This window comes from Cervus canadensis, chromosome 3 (assembly GCF_019320065.1).
Source record: "Cervus canadensis isolate Bull #8, Minnesota chromosome 3, ASM1932006v1, whole genome shotgun sequence".
NCBI lineage: Eukaryota > Metazoa > Chordata > Mammalia > Artiodactyla > Cervidae > Cervus > Cervus canadensis.
Genome location: NC_057388.1, coordinates 114,161,652 through 114,183,959, shown reverse-complemented (window position 1 = coordinate 114,183,959; position 22,308 = coordinate 114,161,652). Strand labels below are relative to the sequence as shown.

Genomic DNA, 22,308 nt, shown 5'->3' with positions numbered 1-22,308 from the left:
TCCACTACCAACTGAGAAATAAAGCTGCTCCAAGACATTTGGGTAGGGAATTATAAAAATCCTCCATATAGGAGGGAATTACACATGCAGTGTTTAGGCGAAACAGTAACTCCGTTTATAAAGGTAATTAATTTTCCCAATCTATTCCAAAAGGATTTGCTAGCAAGGGGTACAACAGAAGAAATAATTAAGGCAGAATGTTTCTAATTTTCATATTTGAGGAGAGAAATGGAAGGAGTTAGCTTGCTTATGAAATTAGAACTTTAAAAAGTGTGACACATCTTATTAAAATACTCATTTTAAGAAATGCTGTTTTTAACCCTTTGTTAAAGGAGTGAAAGTGACTCAGTCGTGTCAGACTCTTTGTGACCCTGTGGACTATACAGACCATGGACTTCTCCAGGCCATGGAGTGGGTAGCCTTTTCCTTCTCCAGGGGATCTTCCCTACCCAGAAATCAAATCCAGGTCTCTCACATTGCAGGCGGATTCATCACCAGCCGAGCCACAAGGGAAGCTCAAGAATATTGGAGTGGGTAGACTATCCCTTCTCCAGCGGATCTTCCCGACCCAGGAATCAAACCTGAGTCTCCTGCATTGCAGGCAGATTCTTTACCAACTGAACTGTCAGGGAATCCCATGATAGGAGAGAAAGTATACCCTAAAGCAGTGAGATGATTGTTTCAATGCTGTACTTGTTTAAACTTAAAAATCTCTAATTCTACTTGTTAATGTGACACTTAGTTCTAGCACCTAAATGCAACATGCAAGTTTTGTATGTGCTGTGCCGTGAGAAGTGGCTTCAGTAATGTCTAACGCGACGCCAGGGACTGCAGCCCGCCAGGCTCCTCCGTCCATGGGATTTCCCAGGCAAGAATACTGGAGTGGGTTGCCATTTCCTCCTCCATGGGATCTTCCTGATCCAGGGATCAAACCCGAGGCTTCTGTGGCTCCTGCATTACAGGCAGATTCTTTACTGCTGAGCCACCGGGGAAGCCCCAGTTTTGTATAAGGATGTAAATTTCATTCTCATGTTTTCAGTGGCGATTTTCAGTAGACTATCTTGTAGTTCATTTGTTGAAGAAAAACACATTGTTTCATTGTCTTCTTAGTGCTTGCTCACTCAGTCTTGTCCGACACTTTGTGACCTGATGGACTATAGAGCCGGCCAAGCTCCTCTGTCCTTGGAATTTTCCCGGCAAAAATATTGGAGTCGGTTGCCTACTCTAGGGGATCTTCCCTACCCAGGGTTAGAACCCGAGTCGCGTGTGCCTCCTGCTCTGGCTGGTGGATTCTTTACCACTGTGCCACTTGCAGAGCCCCTTCTCAGAGCATATTAACTGTAAAATGTGATGTGCTAAGTCGCCTCAGACAATAATGAAATCTAAGAGGTCTTTTTATTGTTAATTTTTACTTTATCTTATTTTTCATTCAGTCATTCATTAATTATTTTAGCTGTACTTGTGGCTTGCAGGTTCCTAGTTCCCTCACCAGGCATGGAACCTGAAGTCCTGTAGTGAAAGCTCTAAGTCCTAACCACTGGACCAGGGAATTCCCAGATTTTAATTTTGTAAAGGTTGGACGTCTTGACCAACCCTTTATTATCTTTTATTATAGAATAATAAATACCATGTTTCTTCAGCCTAATTAATGATCAAGCTCATGTATGTTGAACTTAAAGGACATTTTCGTTTTAAGGGTTTTTTTTTTTTTTGGTTTGTTTGTTTAACTTTGTCCATAGTTTTCTTTCTTGGTGACCATGATAAATGCAAAAATGTACATGTGTAATTCTGTACACTGATGACATAGTATGTTGTTGTTTTCTTTTCCCCCAGTGTGTTAGCTAATGTGTTTAATTCACGGCTGAACTTTTAAAGGAAAAAAAATTATTTTATTGATGAAATATGCACTTGGTAAAGTAATAAAAAGAATGAACACAATGCTTCACCTGTAAACACATGCAAATGTTAGCACACGACGCCTGTATATATTCAAGAAATATTTATTCAAAGAAATGTGAATGAAAAGGAAATGTTTTTCCCTTTGTTCCACTTCACAGTAATATTGCAGAGAAACACTTCAAATAACTGTCAAAAATTTAAATTTACTGTTCAGATTTTAACGTTTTTAATCTACATTTCACCCTTAGCTCACATAGTTTGGGAAAGGAGTAGAGGAGTTGGTCACCGTCAGTTCAAACAATGCATCACCTTGTTTAGGGGAGAAATTAACCGAATTTGAATGGCCAAGTAGTAAAAATAAAACAAAGACATTCTGTCCATTCAATGCAAAACTCCTCAGCAAAACTGGCATCGAGGAATATCATGAAGGGACTCAACATATGAGCATAAGTATTGCTTACTTATGACTGTGCATCAACATCCATTTTGAAGACCTTAAAAAAGATGGATCTAGCTCTCTTCTGGATCCGTGTTGAAGAGAAGTGGACTTATGGTCTAAGGAGGAGACACACAGGGGCTTAAATCCTACGCGATCATGTTGGAGCCAGTTTATGATCCCCGACCGGGACGAGTGCTGACTTCTACGTGAGGCTTTTATTTCACTGCATTCGCCGGGGAACAGTCTAAGCCCTACGTGTCCAGGTGATGCTGGGAGCAGCGTCTGGACGACCGACCGACCAGCTGGGCCGGGACGGGGGACAGCGAGCGCGTCCCTGCTTATACCCGCCCGGACACAAAGCGCCGTCCTCGGCCTGCAGCCCAGTCAGCCCGCGGCTCGTGTTGCCCGCCGCCCAGCGAAGGGAGCCCGGTGCCCCTCCGGTGGACACCGGTGAGCGGGGACGAAAGGCAACGAGGCTCAGGACGGCGGCGCCGGGCCTGCTCCATGCGCGGCCCGTCGGGGCCAGGCGGGGTGCCCACAGCAGCCCGCAGTCGCCCGCGAGACCCGGCGGCGGCGGCGGCGGCGGCGGCGGCTCTGGAAGCGGTGCGCGCGGGATCCCTCCGCCGCCCGCGGGTCCTTCCGCGCCAAGTAGTGCGCGGCCGGCTGCTTCCGCAAACGCGGGCCCGGCCAGGACGAGTCCACGGCCCCCTTGGTCGGGCGCCGTGAGGGCGGCGGGGCTGAGGCGTGAGGGGTGAGCGGGGCGGGGTTCTCAACTCGGCGCGCCCGCTCAGAAGACACACGTTTCCAACTGAGGCGCCGCGGCGGTGGGCCCGGTTCGTCAGGGAGCGACCGTGCGGACAGGCTCCTGCGAGCCGCGGGAGGCCGTGGAGCCGGGGAGGCAGGTGTCCCGGCCGGCCGCCCCGCCCCTACCGCCAGCCGGAAGAGGAAGCAGCCAGGCCGGGCCCCGCGGGGCCACCCGCCGGGCCTCGCGGGGCTGGGGGAGGGTGCCCTGGCTCCAGGAGGCGCGTGACCTAGTTCGTCCCCAAGTGGATTTGACAGGTTGTCAGCCCGTCTCCCCGCCCCCACCGCCTTCCGGGTCCCTCTCCCTCCCTTCCCCCAGCGCCGGCGCTGGGCCGGGCGGCCGACGGCGCGCTGCGGCTCAGCCGCCCATTGGTCCTCTCGCCTCCACCCCGCGAGCGCACCGCCTTCGCCCCTGGCTCGGATTTCCATTCGCCCGGGGCCCCGCCCCCGCCCCTACTCCCTTCCCATTGGCCCTCGAGCGGCCCCGGCGCCCCGCCCCCACGCCGAGCCGTTCTCCCATTGGCTCCACGCCCGTGGCCCTGCCCCGTTCCGCCCCGGTTCGCCCTTCCATTGGCCTCGCGCCCGCCGCCCCGCCCCCTCCTCGGCGGCCTTAACCCCCATCACTCCACTCTCGGGGAACTGAGCCCGGGAAGGTGTCTCAGCTCTCGGCTCCTGCGGGCGTCCTCAGTCACCAGCGTCCCTCCCGCCCCCTTTCCGCTCCTGTCTCGCCTCTTCTCTCAATATCTAACATCTCCACTGTGTCTTTCTCCCCGCGTCGCTTCCGTCGTCCGGGAGCCCGAGCCGGGAGCACCCCGCCCTCCTGCCCCGCCTACCCTGGGTCTCCGCGTCCAGCGCTGCCCGCGCGCTCGCCTCCTGCCCCTTTCCTCCTTTGCGTCACTTCGCATTTTCCTTTTCTTTCCTGAAATCTCTTGCTCACTCCACGTTTCCTCCCGGGGTCCAGTCCGTCAGGTTTTCACCGCGCCCCCTTTCTCCGCCCCACGCCTCCATTCCCTTGTCCCCTCCCTGGCTTCACTGCCCTCCCACCCTGCCTTCCCCTGAACTCAACGTAAAGGGGAGAGGCAGGGATAAACAGAGAAATAGCAGCGTTGAGATGGTTATTGCTTTGCGTCTTTGAAACGGAAAATGAACTGAAACGCCCAGATCCACCCAGCCCTGGGATCGAGACTGAGTTCTTAAAGGACCATGTGAGACTAGAATGACAAACTTGATTAGTAGCAACATAACCAGTTGTTTTTCCTTGAGGAATCTACTCTTAATATCTGTTGTTTATGCAATACGGTTATCTGACAGTTTAAGGAGTGTGTGTGTGTGTGTGTTTAATTTGTGCCAGTTTTGTTAAGTGTCTGCGTTTGTCTGTAAGGATGAATTGTCTGAAAGGGCTGAGGGTTGGAGCAAATCCCCACACAAGTCTTTTCCTTTCCTGCAGGAGAGCCCTTGATTATTCAAATGAGGACACTCTGGTAGCTTTCCCAAGCTTATGAAAGAGGGCGGTTGATATCGAACTTAAAACCCAGGTCAGACTCCAGCGCTGCATGGAGAGATTCCATCAGACTGGTGCGTCTAACCCCCGTTCCACCTGTCACAGAGGGTCTTTACAAAGCTCCTTCAGTGGCCTCCAAGGTTCTGCCTTAGAGGATCCTGGCTGCCTCTCCTGCCTCTGGTTACTGCACCCCTAGAATAGTGACTTCTTGCCACAGGGCCTTTGCACTCGCTGCTGTGTCCTCACATCACCCCGGGAGGTACTTCTCACCCTGTGTGTAGCGTGATCAGTTACTGCCGTATCACCCTGTTACTTCCTTCAGAGTATGAGCATGGTCTGGAATCATCTTGTTTATTTTCCTGTCTGGCCCCCTGGACACAGGTGCCTTTTTGGTGTTTTTCCAGAGCTGTATCTCCAGGGCGCAAAGTAGGGCACTCTGTAGATCCTTGATGAATAAACACCAAGGGAACGTTAGCTGTGGTTAAGTGAGCTAACCAGACTGTCCTCGTCTGGTTCCACCAGAGTTGTATAGACACACCTATAAGTGAGTGAGCTGGAAAATGGCTCTTCTGTTGGTCACTATTCTGTCTTTGTGTGCTTTATTTCTGGCTGTTCTCTGACAAGGAGAGTGAGAGACAAGGCCTTTGGCCCCCAGGCCACCCACTTGCCCCCCTCTTCTCCAGCTGTCACACCGTGTGCTCGCTGCCTGCTCTCACCCTGACCCCAGGTGGGTGGATACTTGGCTGGCAGCGCTTTCCTCCTCCAGGGCAGTCTCAGAGGCGCTTTGCTTGGCCTAAGGGAAGGAGTCAGTGTTGCCATGAGGCTCTGCTGGGCAGCTGGGGCCCTGTCCTGAGTTCAACCTTAGGCAGGAAAGCAAAATAGGAAGACGCCCCTTCTAGTTTCCCCTTCCTTGGTCTCCCTCAGACGTACTGCTGGGGTTCCGCTCAGCGGTGAGCGCTCTGGACCGCTGCACAGGGTTGCATCCTCTACCTGCTTAGGCCCGGAGAACCCCGGGTAGGTTGCTGGAAAGATGAAATCTAGTCCTAAGCGCCCCAAACAGGCAGTGTGAGTCTGGGCAAGTTTAGTAACTCCCTGGTTCTCTGTGTCCTCATCGTTCTTTGCCTCTGTTGTTTGCTCATAGTTTTAGAGATACAGACATCTCATGGAAACTGTCAGCCCAAAGGGCAGTCCCACGGCTTCCCCTCAGGGCACAAAGAGGCTGCTGGTGCCATAACGCCAGTAGTTCCTAATTTAGGTTCACTAGGGGACAGTGCACTTCCCATCCTGCATTCTAGACCAGAATCCTCCAGTTCACTCTGCTTGGACCCCCTGGCCCAGGCCTTCAACCAGTGACTGGCCGGGAGAATGGAAAGCCTTGATCAGGTTAAACTAACCAGCCAACCAGAGCATATCCTTAAAGCAAGGGTGGGGTCACTTCCTGATAAGTGAGTGTAGAACTGAAGTCTACTTAATTTTAGATACTGGGGTGCTGATAGGCGTCTGCAGTACTCCTGTAAGTAAGTAGCTCAGGGCCAGGCAAACAGGGCCAGCTAATAAATGGTAGCCACTGCTGTTGTCAGCAAAGGCAAGGCTGTGTGGGAGAAAATTCATCTTCATCTCAGATCACTAATCCACCACTAACCACTAGCTTTGTGACTTCAGACAAATGATGGAAATCGTACCATTTTACAAGTGGAAGAGGACTTAGATGTCATAGGGTTCAAGCCTTCACTGGGCAGACTTGGAAACTGACCCCCACCCCCCCACACACACCCCGAAGATTAGTTTGGGTCTCAGTTTCTGCGTCTATGAAGTGGGTCTGATCATATTGGTCCTGGCTACTCTCTCAGTGTCTATGTGGATCAGATGAGGTAATGTCTCTATAAAGGGCTCAGTGTTAGTCACTCAGTTGTGTCCAGCTCTTTGCGACCCCACAGACTGTAGCCCACCAGGCTCCTCTGTCCATGGAGTTCTCCAGGCAAGAATACTAGAGTGGGCTGCCATTTCCTTCTCCAATAAAGGGCTCAGGAAACAAACGCTGTTTTTATGCAAGATATTTTATTATTAATGTAGTAATAATGCGTTAGTAAGAGAAGAAAGGGATAGTATATTCAAAAGATAAGCTTACTTGCCTCAAAGAGATGAATATTAATACTTACAAATGAGGAAGGGGTGTGTCTGGTTAGGTGAAGTGGGGGAGGTGTGAGGTGTGGACTGCTGTTCCCTTAGGGAGTGGTGTAGGGAGTGGCTGTGAGGGTGGGGAGGGCTGGTGAGGTAGTTGGTTATAAACTGAAGTTATCTCTCCTTGAGTGACTTTTGAGAAGAGGAAGGTCATTCACTCAGGAGGACACATCTAGATTTCAAGGTAATCTTACATTTCTTACAGAGGACCAGATCAGGTCCTCTGCTAAATTGATGCCAAGACAGGATTTTCATGCAAGAGACTGATAGGAGGAAATAGTCTCAAGGGAAGGAAGGGGAGAGAGTTGGAGGGGGCAGAGATCTGACCCCTGGGATGGGGAGGCGGAGCCTGTCGAGTAGATCAGCAGGTCTCTGCCTGCCGGGCGGCTCTGAGAGGGCTTTGAGACTGGCCAGAGTGCCAGTCCCTCTGAGGAGCCAGGTTCCCTTTGAGGAGTGTGCTGGTGGATTCCAAGGAAGGTGAGGAGGCATTCAGTTCCTCTGCCTGTAGCCAAGGGATGGGAGTTGGGTGTTTACACAGCCCCACACCATCCAGGAGGTTTCAAAACAACTTCCTTCATTCACTCACTCCGTAGGCTGATCATCTACCCAGTGTCATGAGTCAGTGGCTGTAGCAAGAGATGCATGTGACTCTTGTCTTTTCTAGTTATCTTCCGTCTACTTTCTAATATCTCTAAAGGACAAGTTTGCCTGATTGAGATTCCTTGCCTGTTGGCCAAGTTAATTCTTGGTATCTGGATAGTTCCTAACACTGAGTTGGCACGGAATACATGTTCAAGTTGGGATACTGAATCCAAACGTCCCCCACTCTTACTTGAAATATAAATGGCTACATTTACTTCTAGAACTCTCCACAGTTTACTATGAAGAATGAAGAAAATTTTGGACTCTCAGCACTTCTAGAAACCCATTATTTCGTTAAGTTCAAAATAAGAGAGTTCAGTAGAAGAAAAACTTTATGAAAATAAAATGCTGAAGAGATCAGAAGAGAGTGGAAGAAAGAAGAGAAATTTAAGAAAAAAAAAATTGGGGGTGGGAAAAAAAAATTTTTTTTTTTGGCCACTTGGTTTGTGGGATCTTAGTTTCCAGACCAGGGATAGAACCCAGGCCCTTAACAGTGAAAGTACAGAGTCCTAACCACTGAACCACCGGCAAACTTCCAAAAGAGGAGAAATGTAATTTATGAGAAGGAAATCCAGATCTTGGGGAGAAAATAGAGAATCATGTTTCTAAAACTGCCAGGGGGAAAAAAAAAACCAAAACTCACCCAAGATGGAAAAGAATAAGGTTGAGCAGGCATTTCAAGAAGCCAGAGACAACCGGCAAAGAATATTAATTACTTGTTGTAATGAGAGCCCATTAAACTGATGGAGAAGTAGAAATCATGGGCAAAAAAAATGAATTGGTTGCTTAGGGGTTTGAAATAAACCAAGTGAAAAGACAACACAGAAAATAAAATGTCGGCGGGAGGAGAAAAGCAATTATATCTAATGAATTTGTAATATAATAGAAAATGGAGTAAAATGAAACAAACAATATTTTCTCTGAATAAATGTTGTATTACTAGTTCTATATTTCAAATCATTGATGATATTCTCATTCTCTACTACTTAGTGCCTATCATCGTATAGGGCAAAATAAACATTTGCACAGAAATAGGAAAGCATCATTTCAAACTGTGACATTAACACCTCAGTCTCTATGGATGGACCTCTGTGATGTGATGCTGAACATCTGAATACAGACTAAATTTCAAAGAAAAGCTCACACAACTCAAAAGCAAAAAACAAACAATGTAATTTAAAAATGGACAGAAAATCTGAACATTTTTTTCCAAGAAGACATAAAAACGCCAACATTTGAGTACATGAAAAGGTGTTCAACAACACTAATCATCAGAGAAATGTAAATCAGAATGGGGAGGGGAGGGATAAATTGGGAGACTGGGACTGACATATACTCACTGTTATATATAAAATAGATAAGTCACTGCTCATTCACTGCTATATATACAGTAGATATCTGATAAGCACCTTTTGTATAGCATAGGGAACCTTACTAAATATAATGGCCTATATGGGAAAATAATGTTAAAATCGATAAATGTATACATATAACTGATACACTTTGCTGTACACCTAAAACTAACATTGTAAATCAACTATACTCCAATAAAAATTTAAAAGAGAAAATCATAATGGGCTATCACCTCCCACCTGTCTATTATCAAAGAGACAGGGACTTCCCTGGTGGTCCAGAGGCTAAGACTGCTTGCTCTCAGTTCAGAGGGCCCAGGCTCGATTCCTGTTCTGGGAATTAGATCCCACATGTTGCAACTAAGAGTTCACATGCTGCAACTAAAGATCCAGCATGTCACAATGAAGGTCAAAGGTCCTGTGAGCCGCAGCTAAGACCCCATGCAGCAAATAAATAGATAGCAAAAGAAACAAAAGACAATGGTAAGTGTTGGTGAGGATGTGGAGAAAAGTGACTCTGGTAGGATGTAAATTTGTGCAGCCACTATGGAAAACAGTATGGAGATTTCTCAAAAACTTAAAAATAGAACTGCTGTATAATCTAGCGGTTCTACTTCTGGGTATTTATTGGGGAAGAACAGTTTTAATCACTATCTCGAAAACATACCTGTACCCATATTATCATTGCGGCATTATTTCCAATAGCCAAGCCGTGGAAACAGCCTAAGAGTCCAACAGTAGATGAATGGATAAAGAAGAAGTGGTATAGATACACGGTGGACTATTAATCATCCATAAAATGGAAGGAAATTCTACCACTTGCAACAACATGGATGGACCTTGAGGGCATTATACTAAGTGATATAAGCCAGAGAAGGACACATACTATATGACCCACTTATATGAGGAACAACAACAGCAAAGAAACGAAAACTAACTCAAATACCGAGAACAAATTATCGATTGCCAAATGCGGAGACATTGGGGGTATATGTGGAGAGTGGGCAAAATGGGTGAAAGAGGTCAAAAGTATAGACTTCCAGTTATCAGACACGTGAGTCCTGGGGTGTAATAACATGGTGACTCTAGTTAATATTGTATATTTGAAATTTACCAAGAGAATAGATTGTAAGCGTTCTTATCACACACACACACACACACACACACACACACACACACAAATCGGGGACTTCCCTGGTGGTCCAGTGGTTAATACGCCTTACAGCTCTTGGGCTTGGATCGAGTTCGCTGCAACATGATGAAACGCACCGAGGAGGTCAGAATCATGGGTAAATACAGGACCCATCCCAGTGCCTCCCTCAGGAAAATGGTGAGGAAAATTGAACTCAGCCAGCACGCCAACTACACGTGCTCCTTCTGTGGGAAAACCAAGATGATGAGACGCGCTGGGGTCATCTGGCTCTGTGGTTCCCGCATGAGAGCAGTAGCCGGTGGTGCCTGGACGCACAGCACCCCCTCTGCCATCACAGGAGAGCCAGCCGTCAGAAGACTGGAGGAACTGAAGGGCCGGCAGGAGCGTCACCACTTGATCACGTTGCTGCTGCTACTGCTAAGTCGCTTCAGTCATGTCCGACCCTGTGCGACCCCATAGACGGCAGCCCACCAGGCTCCCCCGTCCCTGGGATTCTCCAGGCAAGAGTACTGGAGTAGGGTGCCATTGCCTTCTCCCGATCATGTTGCTAGCCTGTAATAAATGGGTTAATTTATATAACAACAACAACAGAAAAGAAGATGCCTGCCAATGCAGGGGCCTTGAGTTCGATCCCTGGTTGGTGAACTAAGGTCCCACATACTGCAGGGCAACTAAACCTGTGTAGCAAAAATCCCATGGGCCGCAACTAAGTCCCGATGCAGCCAAATAAATAAACACATTTTTCTTAAAAAAAAAACAAAACACTTGTAACTATGTGTGGTGATACATGTTAGCTAATCGTTGGTGATTGTTTCACGATATATACCTTTGTCAAATCATTCTGTCATATAGCTAAAACTAATATGTCAATGATATCTCAAGCGAGACTAAATTTCAGTAACAGCTGGGTATATTTTGAAATGTTTTCTATTTAAGTTTCAGAAATTATAGGAAGTACAGATTTTTCTCAGGTTAAAATATAATGTAGGAAAAACATTCAGGTCTTTTTGTAAACTGTTTTTCACATGAGACAATATTGCAATGGATTATTACAACTTCTGTAAACAAATTGCATTAATAAAATTGAGGGAGAAGGAGGTTTTCAATCAAAGTGGATGTAGGAATGAAACGTGAAGCATGTAGTATTTGGCATCTACACAGGCAAGACCTCTACTCGCTGCTGGGGGTGGGGGCGGGGGGTGCTCTGCCAGAGCTTGGGGTGCTTCCCTGGAGAGCAAGCTCAGGCACGCAGCCACAGTGGGGGTCTCTGCAGTGCTAGTTTCTGGAGTCAGTGAGCACCGGAGACAATACACAGGGGTAAAGATGTTTTTAAAATGTGTAATGATTTGGATACGAAAATGTTTTCCGTTGCGCGTTCAGTGAAGTTCAGAGAGGCGCTTGCCGGAATCCACCTCTCCTTTCTGATGCATTCGAGTTAGAAGAAAACTTATGGAGATAGCCATGATTTTGTTTTTCACCTGTGTGATGAATAAAAGGGCATCTCAAATTTGTGCTTTGATACAGAAAGACTGCCACTGTAGTCTCTCTTACTTAGCTTCATAGTAACCAAAGGCAAACTCAGTGCTAGAGTGTCTGAATTCTCATTTGGTCTTTCCATGTGTAGAAAGTTTGGATTTCCAAGCCCCAAACTTAATGTGTTGAAAAGGTTTCTATAATTAAATGATCTTAAAATTTCTTTTTCCAGTTCCCTTTCTCCCTGATGGTAGAATATTTCATTTAGTTAATTCCAGATAAATTTAGTCCCTTCACGGTTTTTCTTGATCAGTCTTCAATTTTTTTAAAATTGTAGTTGATTTACAGTATTGTTAATTTCTGCTGTATAGCAAAGTGATTCAGTTATACATATGTATATTCTTTTTCAGAATGGTTTATCACAGGATATTGAATATGGTTTCCTGGGCTATACAGTAGGGCCTTGCTGTTTATCCATTCTGTATATAATAGTTTGCATCTGCTAATCCCAAACTCCCAGTCTATCCTTCTCCCACCCCACCACCCCACCCCACTTGGCAACCACAAGTCTGGTCTCTGTGTCTGTGAGGCTACTTCTGTTTCTATATATACATATATATATAATTGTGTGTATGTCTCTGTGTGTGTATCTGTCTGTCTAGGGGAAAGGAGATAGTAATGTTACAGTATGATTTCTCCCCAAGTAAATTATTGAAAAAATCACTTGTGTATCAAAGTTAGCACATTTAAAAGATGCTAAGTTACATTATTTGACTTACATATGTCTTGGATCTATAACTAAAACGTTCTCTGTGAGCAAGAGCCATCTTTATTTTATTTTGCAAAATGAATATGGCTTTTTACCTAATTTAGAAAACACTAATTGTACATTTCCCAAGGGCCATTTTGAGACATACTTTCTACATAATCATAGGGGTTATGTCTATGAAAACAACACAATAGAGGAATTTGATTGGGGCAATAAAATAATGAATAAGAGAATGGGTTTTCCACTTCTATTTATTGTGTAACTTTGCCCAATCACTCAATTTCTCTGAAGCTCAACCGTGTCTCCCGCAGCTGAGCGATAACAAGCTTCTTTCTCCTAGGTTTGTTTTGATGATTAAATAAAATGAGTACAAAGTACTTTTGAACTGGTTTACAAAGTTAACTATCTCTGTCATAATCACTATGATTATGGAATTTGAGACTCTATGAGAACAATATGGAACCTGAGGGCAGGGGAGAAACATGACAGCATTTAGTTATATTTGCTAAGATTTAATATTGAAGACAAAACAAGGACAGACGTACCCACGGAGGATGTTGTATAGATCTGAAGTTTGTAACAGCGAGTCTAGTTCTGTACCTTTTCATCCACCATCCATTGTTCACTAATAGATTCTCAGGATTTCACTTGCGGGTTTCAAAGAATCTTTGCCTGCTGTAAGACAGCTGTTTCTTGAGTTTGGTTCTCTCTCCAAATGCTTAAGCCTTTTTGATTCTAAGAGACTGCAGCCTCCCATCACCTCACTTCTACCCCAACATGCTGCTCTCTTCCCAGAGGCAGAGAAGCTCAGATGGCTAAGTGGGAAAGGCTTTGAGTAACATGATCTAGCTCTACTCAAACCCCTCTTTATTGCCCAGGCCACGGGCTTCCCTGGTGGCTCAGACAGTCCCTGGGTTGGGAAGATCCCCTGGAGGAGGGCATGACAACCCACTCCAGTATTCTTCCCTGGAGAATCCCATGGACAGAGGAGCCTGGTGGGCTAGAGTCCATGTGGATGCAAAGAGTTGGACACGACCGAGCGACTCAGCACAGCACCTTGTCATAATCACAGCCTGGCCAGAACACCCTGGTGCCAGGTGCTCCCCACTGCTCGTCTCCTACTCCAGAGCTGTGTGTGGTTCTGAGGAGTGTGTTCTTATCTTTTGTTATACGTGCCAAGGATGTATATTGCCTCCCACCTCATTTTCTTCTTTTATATTGATTTTTTTGCCTTACTAGTCTCCCTTTTTCCAAGTAATCACAACAGAAATGAGTGGCCACTCCTTTAAGCTGAAACTGATGTTCTCAGATTGTTAAAGTGACATCTGGATAGAAATTCACATATATTAGAATTCATGCAGGAATACTCAAAATAGTTGAGAAGAGATACCTGCACTTTTTTTTTTTTTTTACATTCCCCAAATCCAGTTACTCAATTTAAAAATCTTTAATGGGATTGAATCTTGCTTTCCTTGGAGGGAAGGTACAGAACCTGATGGAGAGAAACAGGAAATGAAAAAAGCCAAGAATCTGAAAGAAAGTAAATCAAGGAGGACGACTCTGCTTATGGTTCTTTACATGTTGTTTTTAACTAAAGAAATGGACTCAAATAGCACCAAACGTGGAGGCAACACAAGGCAAGCATTCATTTTTGGGGGTGGCAGCGCCCTTCTTAGCGACCCCACTTTATTAAGGATGTTGCCACTTATTTGTTCCAAGGGCTCCCTTTTTCTCACAGGGGACGGCCGCGCCTCTTCTTGGGTTCAGGATTCGCGTCCTGCGGAGATTCGGGACTTTTCTTGGCCACTACAACATCATCAACCGTCAGAAGCTGCTGAACCACGTCAGCCACGGCTCGAAGTCCTTGGGCTTTGGCTATGAGGGTGTCCCACACTTCTTCCTGGGCCACGTTTATTATCCCCTCGACCCCCACTCCTATGAGGAAGTTTCCAGCCTGGTGAGCTCCGTTCATTTCTGCCATGACGTCGGGGACGGCTAAGCCCGCGTTCTCTGCCAAGGTTTCGGGAAGAGACTGCAGGGCCTGGGCGAACGCCAGGAAGGTGGGGCCGTTGGGCCCTTCCAGTTTGGTTCCTTTCTCCGACAGCATCTTCGCCAGGGCCATCTCTGTGGCCCCAGCTCCGGGGAGCAGTCTGGGGTCCTGGCACAGCTGGAAGTAGGCGTCAATGCCGCTGTAGGCGGCCTGCTCGGCCCCCCGCAGCCCATGGGCGGTGGCCCCTCTCAGGACCAAGGTGAGGGCAGGGGTGCCTGGACTCTCCCACTCAAACACCACGGCCAAAGCTTCTCCCAGCTCCTGCCCGTACACCCTCTGACACTTCCCTGGCTCCAGCGGAGGAAGGAGGTAAGGCGTCAGAGGGGTGCGCAGCACCTCGCTCAGATAAACCATCTGCCTCCGGGACGCGACCTGGATCACCATGAGGCCGTACTTGTCCGCGTGCGTGAGGGTCTTCTCGTCGATGTCCCCCGAGACCACCACCACGTTAGCCGCAGCGGCCAGCTGGGCCACCTGCTTTTCTATCAGACTCTCGCTGCCTTTCCGGAACCGGATCAGGTCCTCGGGGCTGGAGAGCCGGGCGGTGGCCGGCGCAAGGGAGCGGGCGGGCCCGAAGTCGCAGGCCAAAAGGGCCACGCGGGCGCCGCTCAGCACCATGGTCACCTGGCCGCAGGGCTTGCCGGGCAGGGCCAGGCCAGGCAGCAGGCACGAGTCCTCCTGCCGCGCGCCTGGCAGCGCGCACACGCCCACGCGCTCCGGCCGGAAGCCGCCGTCCAGCTCCCGCGTGGCCCAGCACGCATGCGCCACCAGTCCGGCCAGGTGGTCGGTGAGCCAGAGCGCGTGCGTGTTCATGACTGAGCGCAGCGCCCAGACCGGGTCCTCCAGAGGCCCCAGCGCGCGGACGGCCAGCGACGGCAGCAGGGCCAGCGTCTCCGCGGCCACCGCCGCGTAGGCCTCGCGGAGCTGGGCGCGCGGCAGGCCGGCCCGCATCAGGCGCTCGGCCTGCGCCAGCAGCGCCTGGGCCAGGAGGACCACAAAGGCCGCGCCGTCGCCGCTCTGCTCCGCCTGGCCCTGCGCCGCCTCCCGTAGCAGCCGGGCGGCCGGGTGCTCCAGCTCCAACGCCCGCAGGATGGCCGCGGCGTGCCCCGTGAGCACAGTGTCGCCTTTGGCGGTGACCAGGAGCTTCTGCCGCCCCTGGGGCCCGTAGCAGGGCCTCAGGACTCGGGCCAAGGTGTGCGCTGCGGCCAGGCTGCTCAGCAGGTGCTTCTCCTCGGCCGGCAGCCGCTCGGGCAGCTCCGGTGCAGCTGGAGGCGCTCTGCGGTCCATGGCACGCGCGGCGGCCCACCGGGCCGCACACACGCGCTAGAGCCGCGAGGCGCCCAGGGAGACGATTTTTGAAGCCTCTCGAGGGGTCAGTGGGAAAAGCAGTCTCTCGAGAAGCAGGCACAAGGGTGATCTGCTGAGACCTCAGCCCTAAAACCACCCCCCCCACCCCGAGTTATCTGCAAAGGGACGAGTCCTCGGGGCCTCCCAGGCTTGTGTGCCGAAACAGATCTTATCTCGATTAAGTCACAGAGTGGCACTTGGAACCAGTCAGGGAATGAGGTCACAGAAGGACGGACCATGAGTTGGGAGGCTCTGGGGCAGGCGGCCTTCAGGCCTGTTGTCCAGCAGAGAAAGGACACCGGTGCCCGAGGCCCCGGAGTTTCTTTTAAACTTTGGAGACAACAGATGAGGACAGAGAAGAGAAAACCAAAGGAAAACACCCACTTTCTTCAGATTCTGGGTGATGCTGTGGCTCCTGTTTGGTTGGTTGGTTTGGGGTTTGTTTGTTTGTTTTGAGGAGGAAACAGTTTTGTTTACTTTTTGTGCAGTCCTCTGTAACCCTAACCACCTCAGTTACCTGTGTGCCCCGGCCTCTTTGGCTACCTTATCCTCATCAGGTTCCTTAAGGTGTCTGCTGGCCTGTTTGTCTTTCGAGCTGCAGGCGTGAGAGCCTGCCCCGCGTAGGACAGCTCTCCCCAATGACAGTGACTGACCTGGCAAAGGCGGGTGGAGACAAGGGAGGGCAAGAGGCCAACAGCCTGCAGCCCATAGTAGACACGGAGGCAGAGGAGTGAGAGTGAGGAGGAGGGCGGCAAACCAGAGTGAGTGTCCCACCCCCCCACCCCCCGCCCTTAGAATCTGAGCTTCTTTCTTCCGACCTCCCTCTCTTCTGCTCCTTCCTTTCTGCAGGTGGCACCTCCTGGAGTAATGGTTGTTTCTTTTTAAGTCTGCATAACAAATATTTATGAGCATCCGGCTCATAGTTCAGTGTACTGGGGACACAAAGATGGCAGGCACGTGAGACCAGTGCGGGAAAGAGATTGGTACCAAGTGAGTACAGCTTCCTTAGGTGTTGGCGTGCTAGCTGGCGGCGATGAACCTGGCTGTTAAGATGAGGGAAAGACATGTGACATCCGGGGACCCTAAAAAGAAATGACACAAATGAACATTCACAAAGCAGAAACAGAGTCACAGATGTAGAGAAGGAATTCATGGTTACCAGCCAGGAAGGACGAAGGGACGGGATCGTTAAGGAGTAGACATGCACACACTGCTTTCTTTAAAATGGGTCACCTGCAAGGTCCTACTCTACAGCACAGGGAACTCGGCGCAGTGTTCTGTGGAAGCCTGGATGGGAGGGGAGTTTGGGGGAGAATGGGTATGTCTGACTGAGTCCCTTGGCTGTCTGCCTGAAACTATCACACTATCAGCTATACTCTGATATAAGATTTTAAAAAAAGATTAGGGAAAGAGAGGAAAACCATTTTTCATTTGGAAAAACCGTTTTTACTTCATTTAATGGCAGATGAAAATAAGGGAAAGTTCTCAGAAATAGGACTCTGATTATGCCAGGCGGGATTGGTGATAGTTTGCTGAGTGTTGGTTTAATATTTCCACAGACAAGCGGATAGTAATAAAGAAAAGGAAAAGGATGTCACATGAGTGTTAAATACAATCAAGGCTAAAAAAAAAGATAAATTTGGAGAAAAACTTTTTCTTTGAAAAACAACTTGATTGCTTTAGTAAAAATGATAGCCATTCATCACACAACTTAAAAGGAAAAATAACAATGTAAACCTTATTTGGAATCCCAGCCCAGAGACAGTCTTTGTTTATATTTTGATGAACATTATTACTTTATGTACATATGTATATATTGATTGTTGTGGATTTACACAGTTTTACATAAGTGGGTTACATGATACATATTGTATATGCTTGACTGCAATAATTTCCCCCTTGATATTATCTTGGATGAGAAGTGTTTCTAAGGACATACTATGTTGCCAGAAGACTGTGGGCAACTATTTTACCTTTTAAATTTTAGAGACTCCATTAGAAAAGGCGTGATCCTCCATGCCCCATTTCTGAAAGCCAGTAACGCTGAGAAGAGTGTCACATAATGAATGCTGGTCATAGGGGGCAAAGAGGACTTGCTTGTTTCTTTATAGAAAAGTAAAATGTAAAGACCAACAGAATGTAGCAAAGTATGGGTGTATACTTGTATACCTCGATGTAAATAGTTTTTTTTTTTTTTTAAACTTAAATACTCCTATAAGGGATCATCTTAGCTGTATTTCTTAAACGTAACATTTCCCCATTTATTTTACTTATTCAGCAACTCTCTTGGGCCTCTGCTGAGTCATAGGCATAGAAGGTGAATAAGGCAGACACGAGGGGTGGTCTCCTGTGGACTTAGGCTGGGATGCAGACAGCTAAGCGGGCCATTTGTTACCGGCCAGGACAGCCGTGATGGGGAGGGGATGTGTATTTTAGAGGCATCGAGGGGGACTGCAACCTTCATCATGGCGAGAACGGTGGTCAGTTCTCCCCCTGACTGAGATGAAGTCTAAAGAGAGCTGAAGGGCTTCCCAGGTGGCTCAGTGATAAAGAATCTACCTGCCGATGCAGGAGACCTGGGTTTGATCCCCGGGTCAGGAAGATCCCCTGGAGGAGGAAATGGCAACCTGCTCTGGTATTCTTGTCTAGGAAATCCTAGGGACAGAGGAGCCTGGCAGGTGGGCTACAGTCCACAGGGTTGCAAAAGAGTCAGACACATTGTAGCGACTAAAACAACAACAGAAAGTTGAAGGGGGAAATAAAGGAAGTGGGAGTTGGCCAAGGGCTGGCGGGGTGGGAGGGGCTGGGACGGCCTAGGGAGGTTTGGAGCCCACCAAAAATAGCCCTGAAGACTGGAGTTCACAGGTGTGGTGGGCCAAAGGAAGAGTAGCACTTTGGAGGGTGGCAGGGACTCTCCAGGACCTCGTGAGCCTTGCGGAGGAATTTAGAACTCAACTTGAAGGCTGATGCCTGGGACTGTAAGTTCCATGTCCATATTTATTTTTGGTTTTGCTGGGTCTTTGTTGCTGCTCCAGCTTTTTGCTAGTTGGGGTGATGGAGGGCTACTCTTCGTTGCAGTGCTTGGGCTTCTCCTTGGGGTGGCCTCTCGTTGCGGAGCACAGGCCCTGGGGCACATGGACTTAAGTAGTTGTAGCATGAGAGCTCAGTAGCTGCGTTGCATGGGCTTAGCTGTTCTGCCGCATGTGGGATCTTCCCAGACCAGGGATGGAACCCGTGTCTCCTGTGTCGGCAGGTGGATTCTTAGCCACTGAGCCACCAAGGAAGCTCTGAACTGAAATTTTCTGATGTACCTCTACACAGATCAAACTAACCACGGAACTACTGAATCTCAACTTTACTTGTTACTGTATGGACACCACGGAGAAGGCAATGGCACCCCACTCCAGTACTCTTGCCTGGAAAATCCCATGGACGGAGGAGCCTGGTAGGCTGCAGTCCATGGGGTCGCAAAGAGTCGGACACGACTGAGCGACTTCACTTTCTCTTTTCACTTTCATGTATTGGAGAAGGAAATAGCAACCCACTCCAGTGTTCTTGCCTGGAGAGTCCCAGGGACGGCAGAGCCTGGTGGGCTGCTGTCTGTGGGGTCGCACAGAGTCAGACATGACTGAAGTGACTTAGCTTTGGGGACACCATTGTTGTTAAATTCACTTTGATTTTATTTATTTGCATAAGTTGATTCCATGTAAAATAATGTGAATAACTTTTGTGTGCATCAAGAAGAGCTTGCATGCAGTTAACTCATATAAAAATTTCTAACAACATACACTGTGATCTGCTAAGATGGGTAGGCATCAATATAGGCTATTTGCTGGTTATATTGGGTTGACTATTCCCATCCCTCCCCTGCCCTCCTGCATTCACATTCTCTCCCAGAATCTCAGGATATGACCTTATTTGGAAGTAGGATTGTTGTGGATGTAATTATTAAGATGAGGTCATACTGGTGGAGGAGACCACCAGTCTCCAGACCACATCAATGGAGACCATTAATCTAAGAAGACACACACACAGGGGAGCAGCACGCGGGACGACACAGAGACACTCAGGGAAGATGCCACATGATGACGGAGGCAGGTAGGAGAGGTGCATCCGCAAGCTGAGGGACGCCAAGGACTGCTTGTCACGTCCACGTCCCCCCTGACACTGAGGGACGTGGAACCAACACTTCCCAGAGCCCACCACGTGGAACCAGCCCTGCTGACACCTTGGTTTTGGACTTCTGGCCACTGGGACTGTGAGAGAAAACATTTCTGTTGTTCTGAGCTGCCTATTTGGGGTCACTTTTTGCAGTAGCCGTAGGAAGCTAATAACAGTAGTCACGGGTATTGCTGCAGCAAGGAACCTAAGACAGTGTATGTGTACTGGGCGGGCCTGTCTGCTGCCTTCTCCCATCCCTGCCCTTCCCCCACATCCCCAGATGCATTTCTTTTAAAACCATGGTCTTGTACACAGTAGACGTAAATATTTAATCTATTTGTGTGTTTTCCCATGTTTATTTTTCAGTTGCCTGACACCCTTTTTGTGGTTGTCTTGTTCAGTAGTGCTAGGTTTGAAGTATAGAACCCTAGAGGGCTAGATGCATATCTCTGTAAAATGAGCTCTCGACCATCTCAAACTCTGATACACAGTTATTTCTGAAGGTGATTATTCTGTTTATTTCCTTCTCAGTTTCTCCCCTTAATTTTTCCACCACACAGGTACATGTACACAGGTATGTTATTGAGATAACTTATGTAATACAATATGAATTTTTAAATTTAAAAATGCACTGTGGACTAAATATGAACTCATTTTAAGTGGCTGAAATTCTTTTATTTATTTATTTTCTGAAATTCTTTTAAAAACATTTTTTTCCCCACTGAGAAATAAAGGACCAAAAAAGACAGCAATTACTGCAACTTTTTAAAGTGCAACTTTAATAGTAAAAATATGAACAGAAATTTTATAAGATGTAGAATTTACATTTTAGTGGTCTTTTTACACAATCATAAAAGTTTGGTTCCTAAAACACTGAGGAATTTAAGACTATGGGAATACAAAAAGAGAGAGATACCATTTAGTAGTGAACCTATGGGAAAGCCTCATAAATACTTTTATGTTCACTGAAACAAAGTGATAAAGGCTGCTCTCTAAAGAAAGACATACCAGTGACATTTTATAGACCTTCAATTAGTAAGAAAGTCTACTGTATCATGAATTTTTATTCCGTCATTTGTATGTTAGACTCTTTGAGAATCTCCTTTGCTTACTGGAGTTTCATGACATGTTCCTTTGTCTTTTTTGCAGATAACAACCCTCACTCCCCATCCACATTTTGAACATCTAATATATATTTGTGATTAGACTACATCTGCTCTGGAAGACTGATATAGAAAAAATATAAGAAGTGCAAGTCCAGCCCTTTAGAGTTAATTGCTCTTAACACTGTTGCATACCTACTGTATTTTTAAGGTGCCTATTTAACATGTCTACTTATTAGAAAGAAGGCATTCTATTTTTTTTTTTTTTGCATTTGATCCTTCCAGATGCTCATTGACTTTCTGATTTTATAATTTTGAGGAACCTACCTCAGCTGCCTGCCTCCTGGATCTTTGCCATTGTGGTCTCAAAGCTGTGTAATTTGGATGACAGAGATGGAAAAACCTTTGAAAGACCTTTATTTATGTTGAATAAGTATTCCTTGAATACTTCCTCTGCATCCCAGGTTATGTTTTGCCTGCTCTGCCCTCAATAAGTTCAAGCTGATGAGCCTCCCATCAGTCCTGTTATAACAGCTCCCAGTCACCTGTCTGCTCACAGCAGTGAACGTTTACCTTCACCATCTTCTGTCTTTCTAGAAGCACAGCCTCTGTTTCTACCCTTCCATTTATCCTACCCACTTTTCTCTTCCCAATCCCTAGGTGTTTCCTTTTAAAACTTGTCTCCAGCAGGAGTGACTTGCAATTTGCACATTTCTGACCCTTAATTTCTCCAGGGCTGACAAGTATACTGAAGTAAATTGCCCTGATGTAGAATTTTGTGCATATGAAACACACAGTTGGAAATGATTCTTCTCAATGCAGTACTTAACAAAGATAAACATTTGGATCGATAATCCAATTTTTGAAAGTATGTTTGTAATGTACAGAAAATGAAAAAGCATGAGTAATAATAAGCATTAAATATATCACTTCTTACATTAGTCATGTACATGTTGTATTTCTATGTACAAAGTCAGACACTTAAAGTTTGTATTTACCAAGCCAGCGTCTCCTCAGTCTCAAATTGTAGATTTATTAAACGTGGAAAAGCCAGCAGGAACCAAACTCTGAAGGAATTCAAATTCTTACTGTAGTCCTCATTTCAAAAAACGATGATTTAGTCAAAAGAGGCTCTGGAAATCAAACTGTATTTGCCCAAATAAGAAAACACAATTTAAAGTTTATGTTCTAGCTACTGGGGAGGAAGTGAAGGCAAACTACAAAGCAGGAAAAACGGCGTATTCTTCTTACCTTATACTAGAACTGTGTTGTGAAAACTGATGAAAATCCTGAGAGTGCCTTGGGTGTCCGGCCTAGAGTGTATGCCTGGAAAATGAGAGTTCACCCTGTGCTTTGGCAAACGGCTGCTAGTTCTTAGTATTTTGTCCCCATTGAAATCTACGATCTTTCCACTCCGCTAGTGAACAGGAAGGCAGG

General features: G+C 47.2%; 2 protein-coding genes and 1 long non-coding RNA gene across 3 annotated transcripts in view; 1 reads left to right on the top strand and 2 right to left on the bottom strand.

Moving 5' to 3' along the window:
• LOC122438894 overlaps window positions 1–4,123 on the bottom strand; it is a 36,082-nt gene extending 31,959 nt beyond the window's left edge. The window contains exon 1 of the long non-coding RNA XR_006268681.1: window positions 3,973–4,123. This is a non-coding gene — a long non-coding RNA (uncharacterized LOC122438894). The remainder of the gene's footprint in view (window positions 1–3,972) is intronic.
• A 5,947-nt stretch (window positions 4,124–10,070) lies between these two features.
• On the top strand, window positions 10,071–12,532 carry LOC122437926 (60S ribosomal protein L37a-like). The gene is made up of 2 exons (XM_043462398.1): window positions 10,071–10,389; window positions 12,522–12,532. Exons 1-2 carry the CDS (start codon window positions 10,071–10,073, stop codon window positions 12,530–12,532), a joined length of 330 nt encoding a protein of 109 aa, XP_043318333.1.
• A 1,331-nt stretch (window positions 12,533–13,863) lies between these two features.
• CCT8L2 (chaperonin containing TCP1 subunit 8 like 2) lies at window positions 13,864–15,612 on the bottom strand. Its single transcript, XM_043462486.1, has one exon. The coding sequence runs from the start codon at window positions 15,545–15,547 to the stop codon at window positions 13,943–13,945; it is 1,605 nt and encodes a 534-aa protein (XP_043318421.1). The 5' UTR covers window positions 15,548–15,612; the 3' UTR covers window positions 13,864–13,942.
• Between the last annotated feature and the right edge of the window lie 6,696 nt (window positions 15,613–22,308).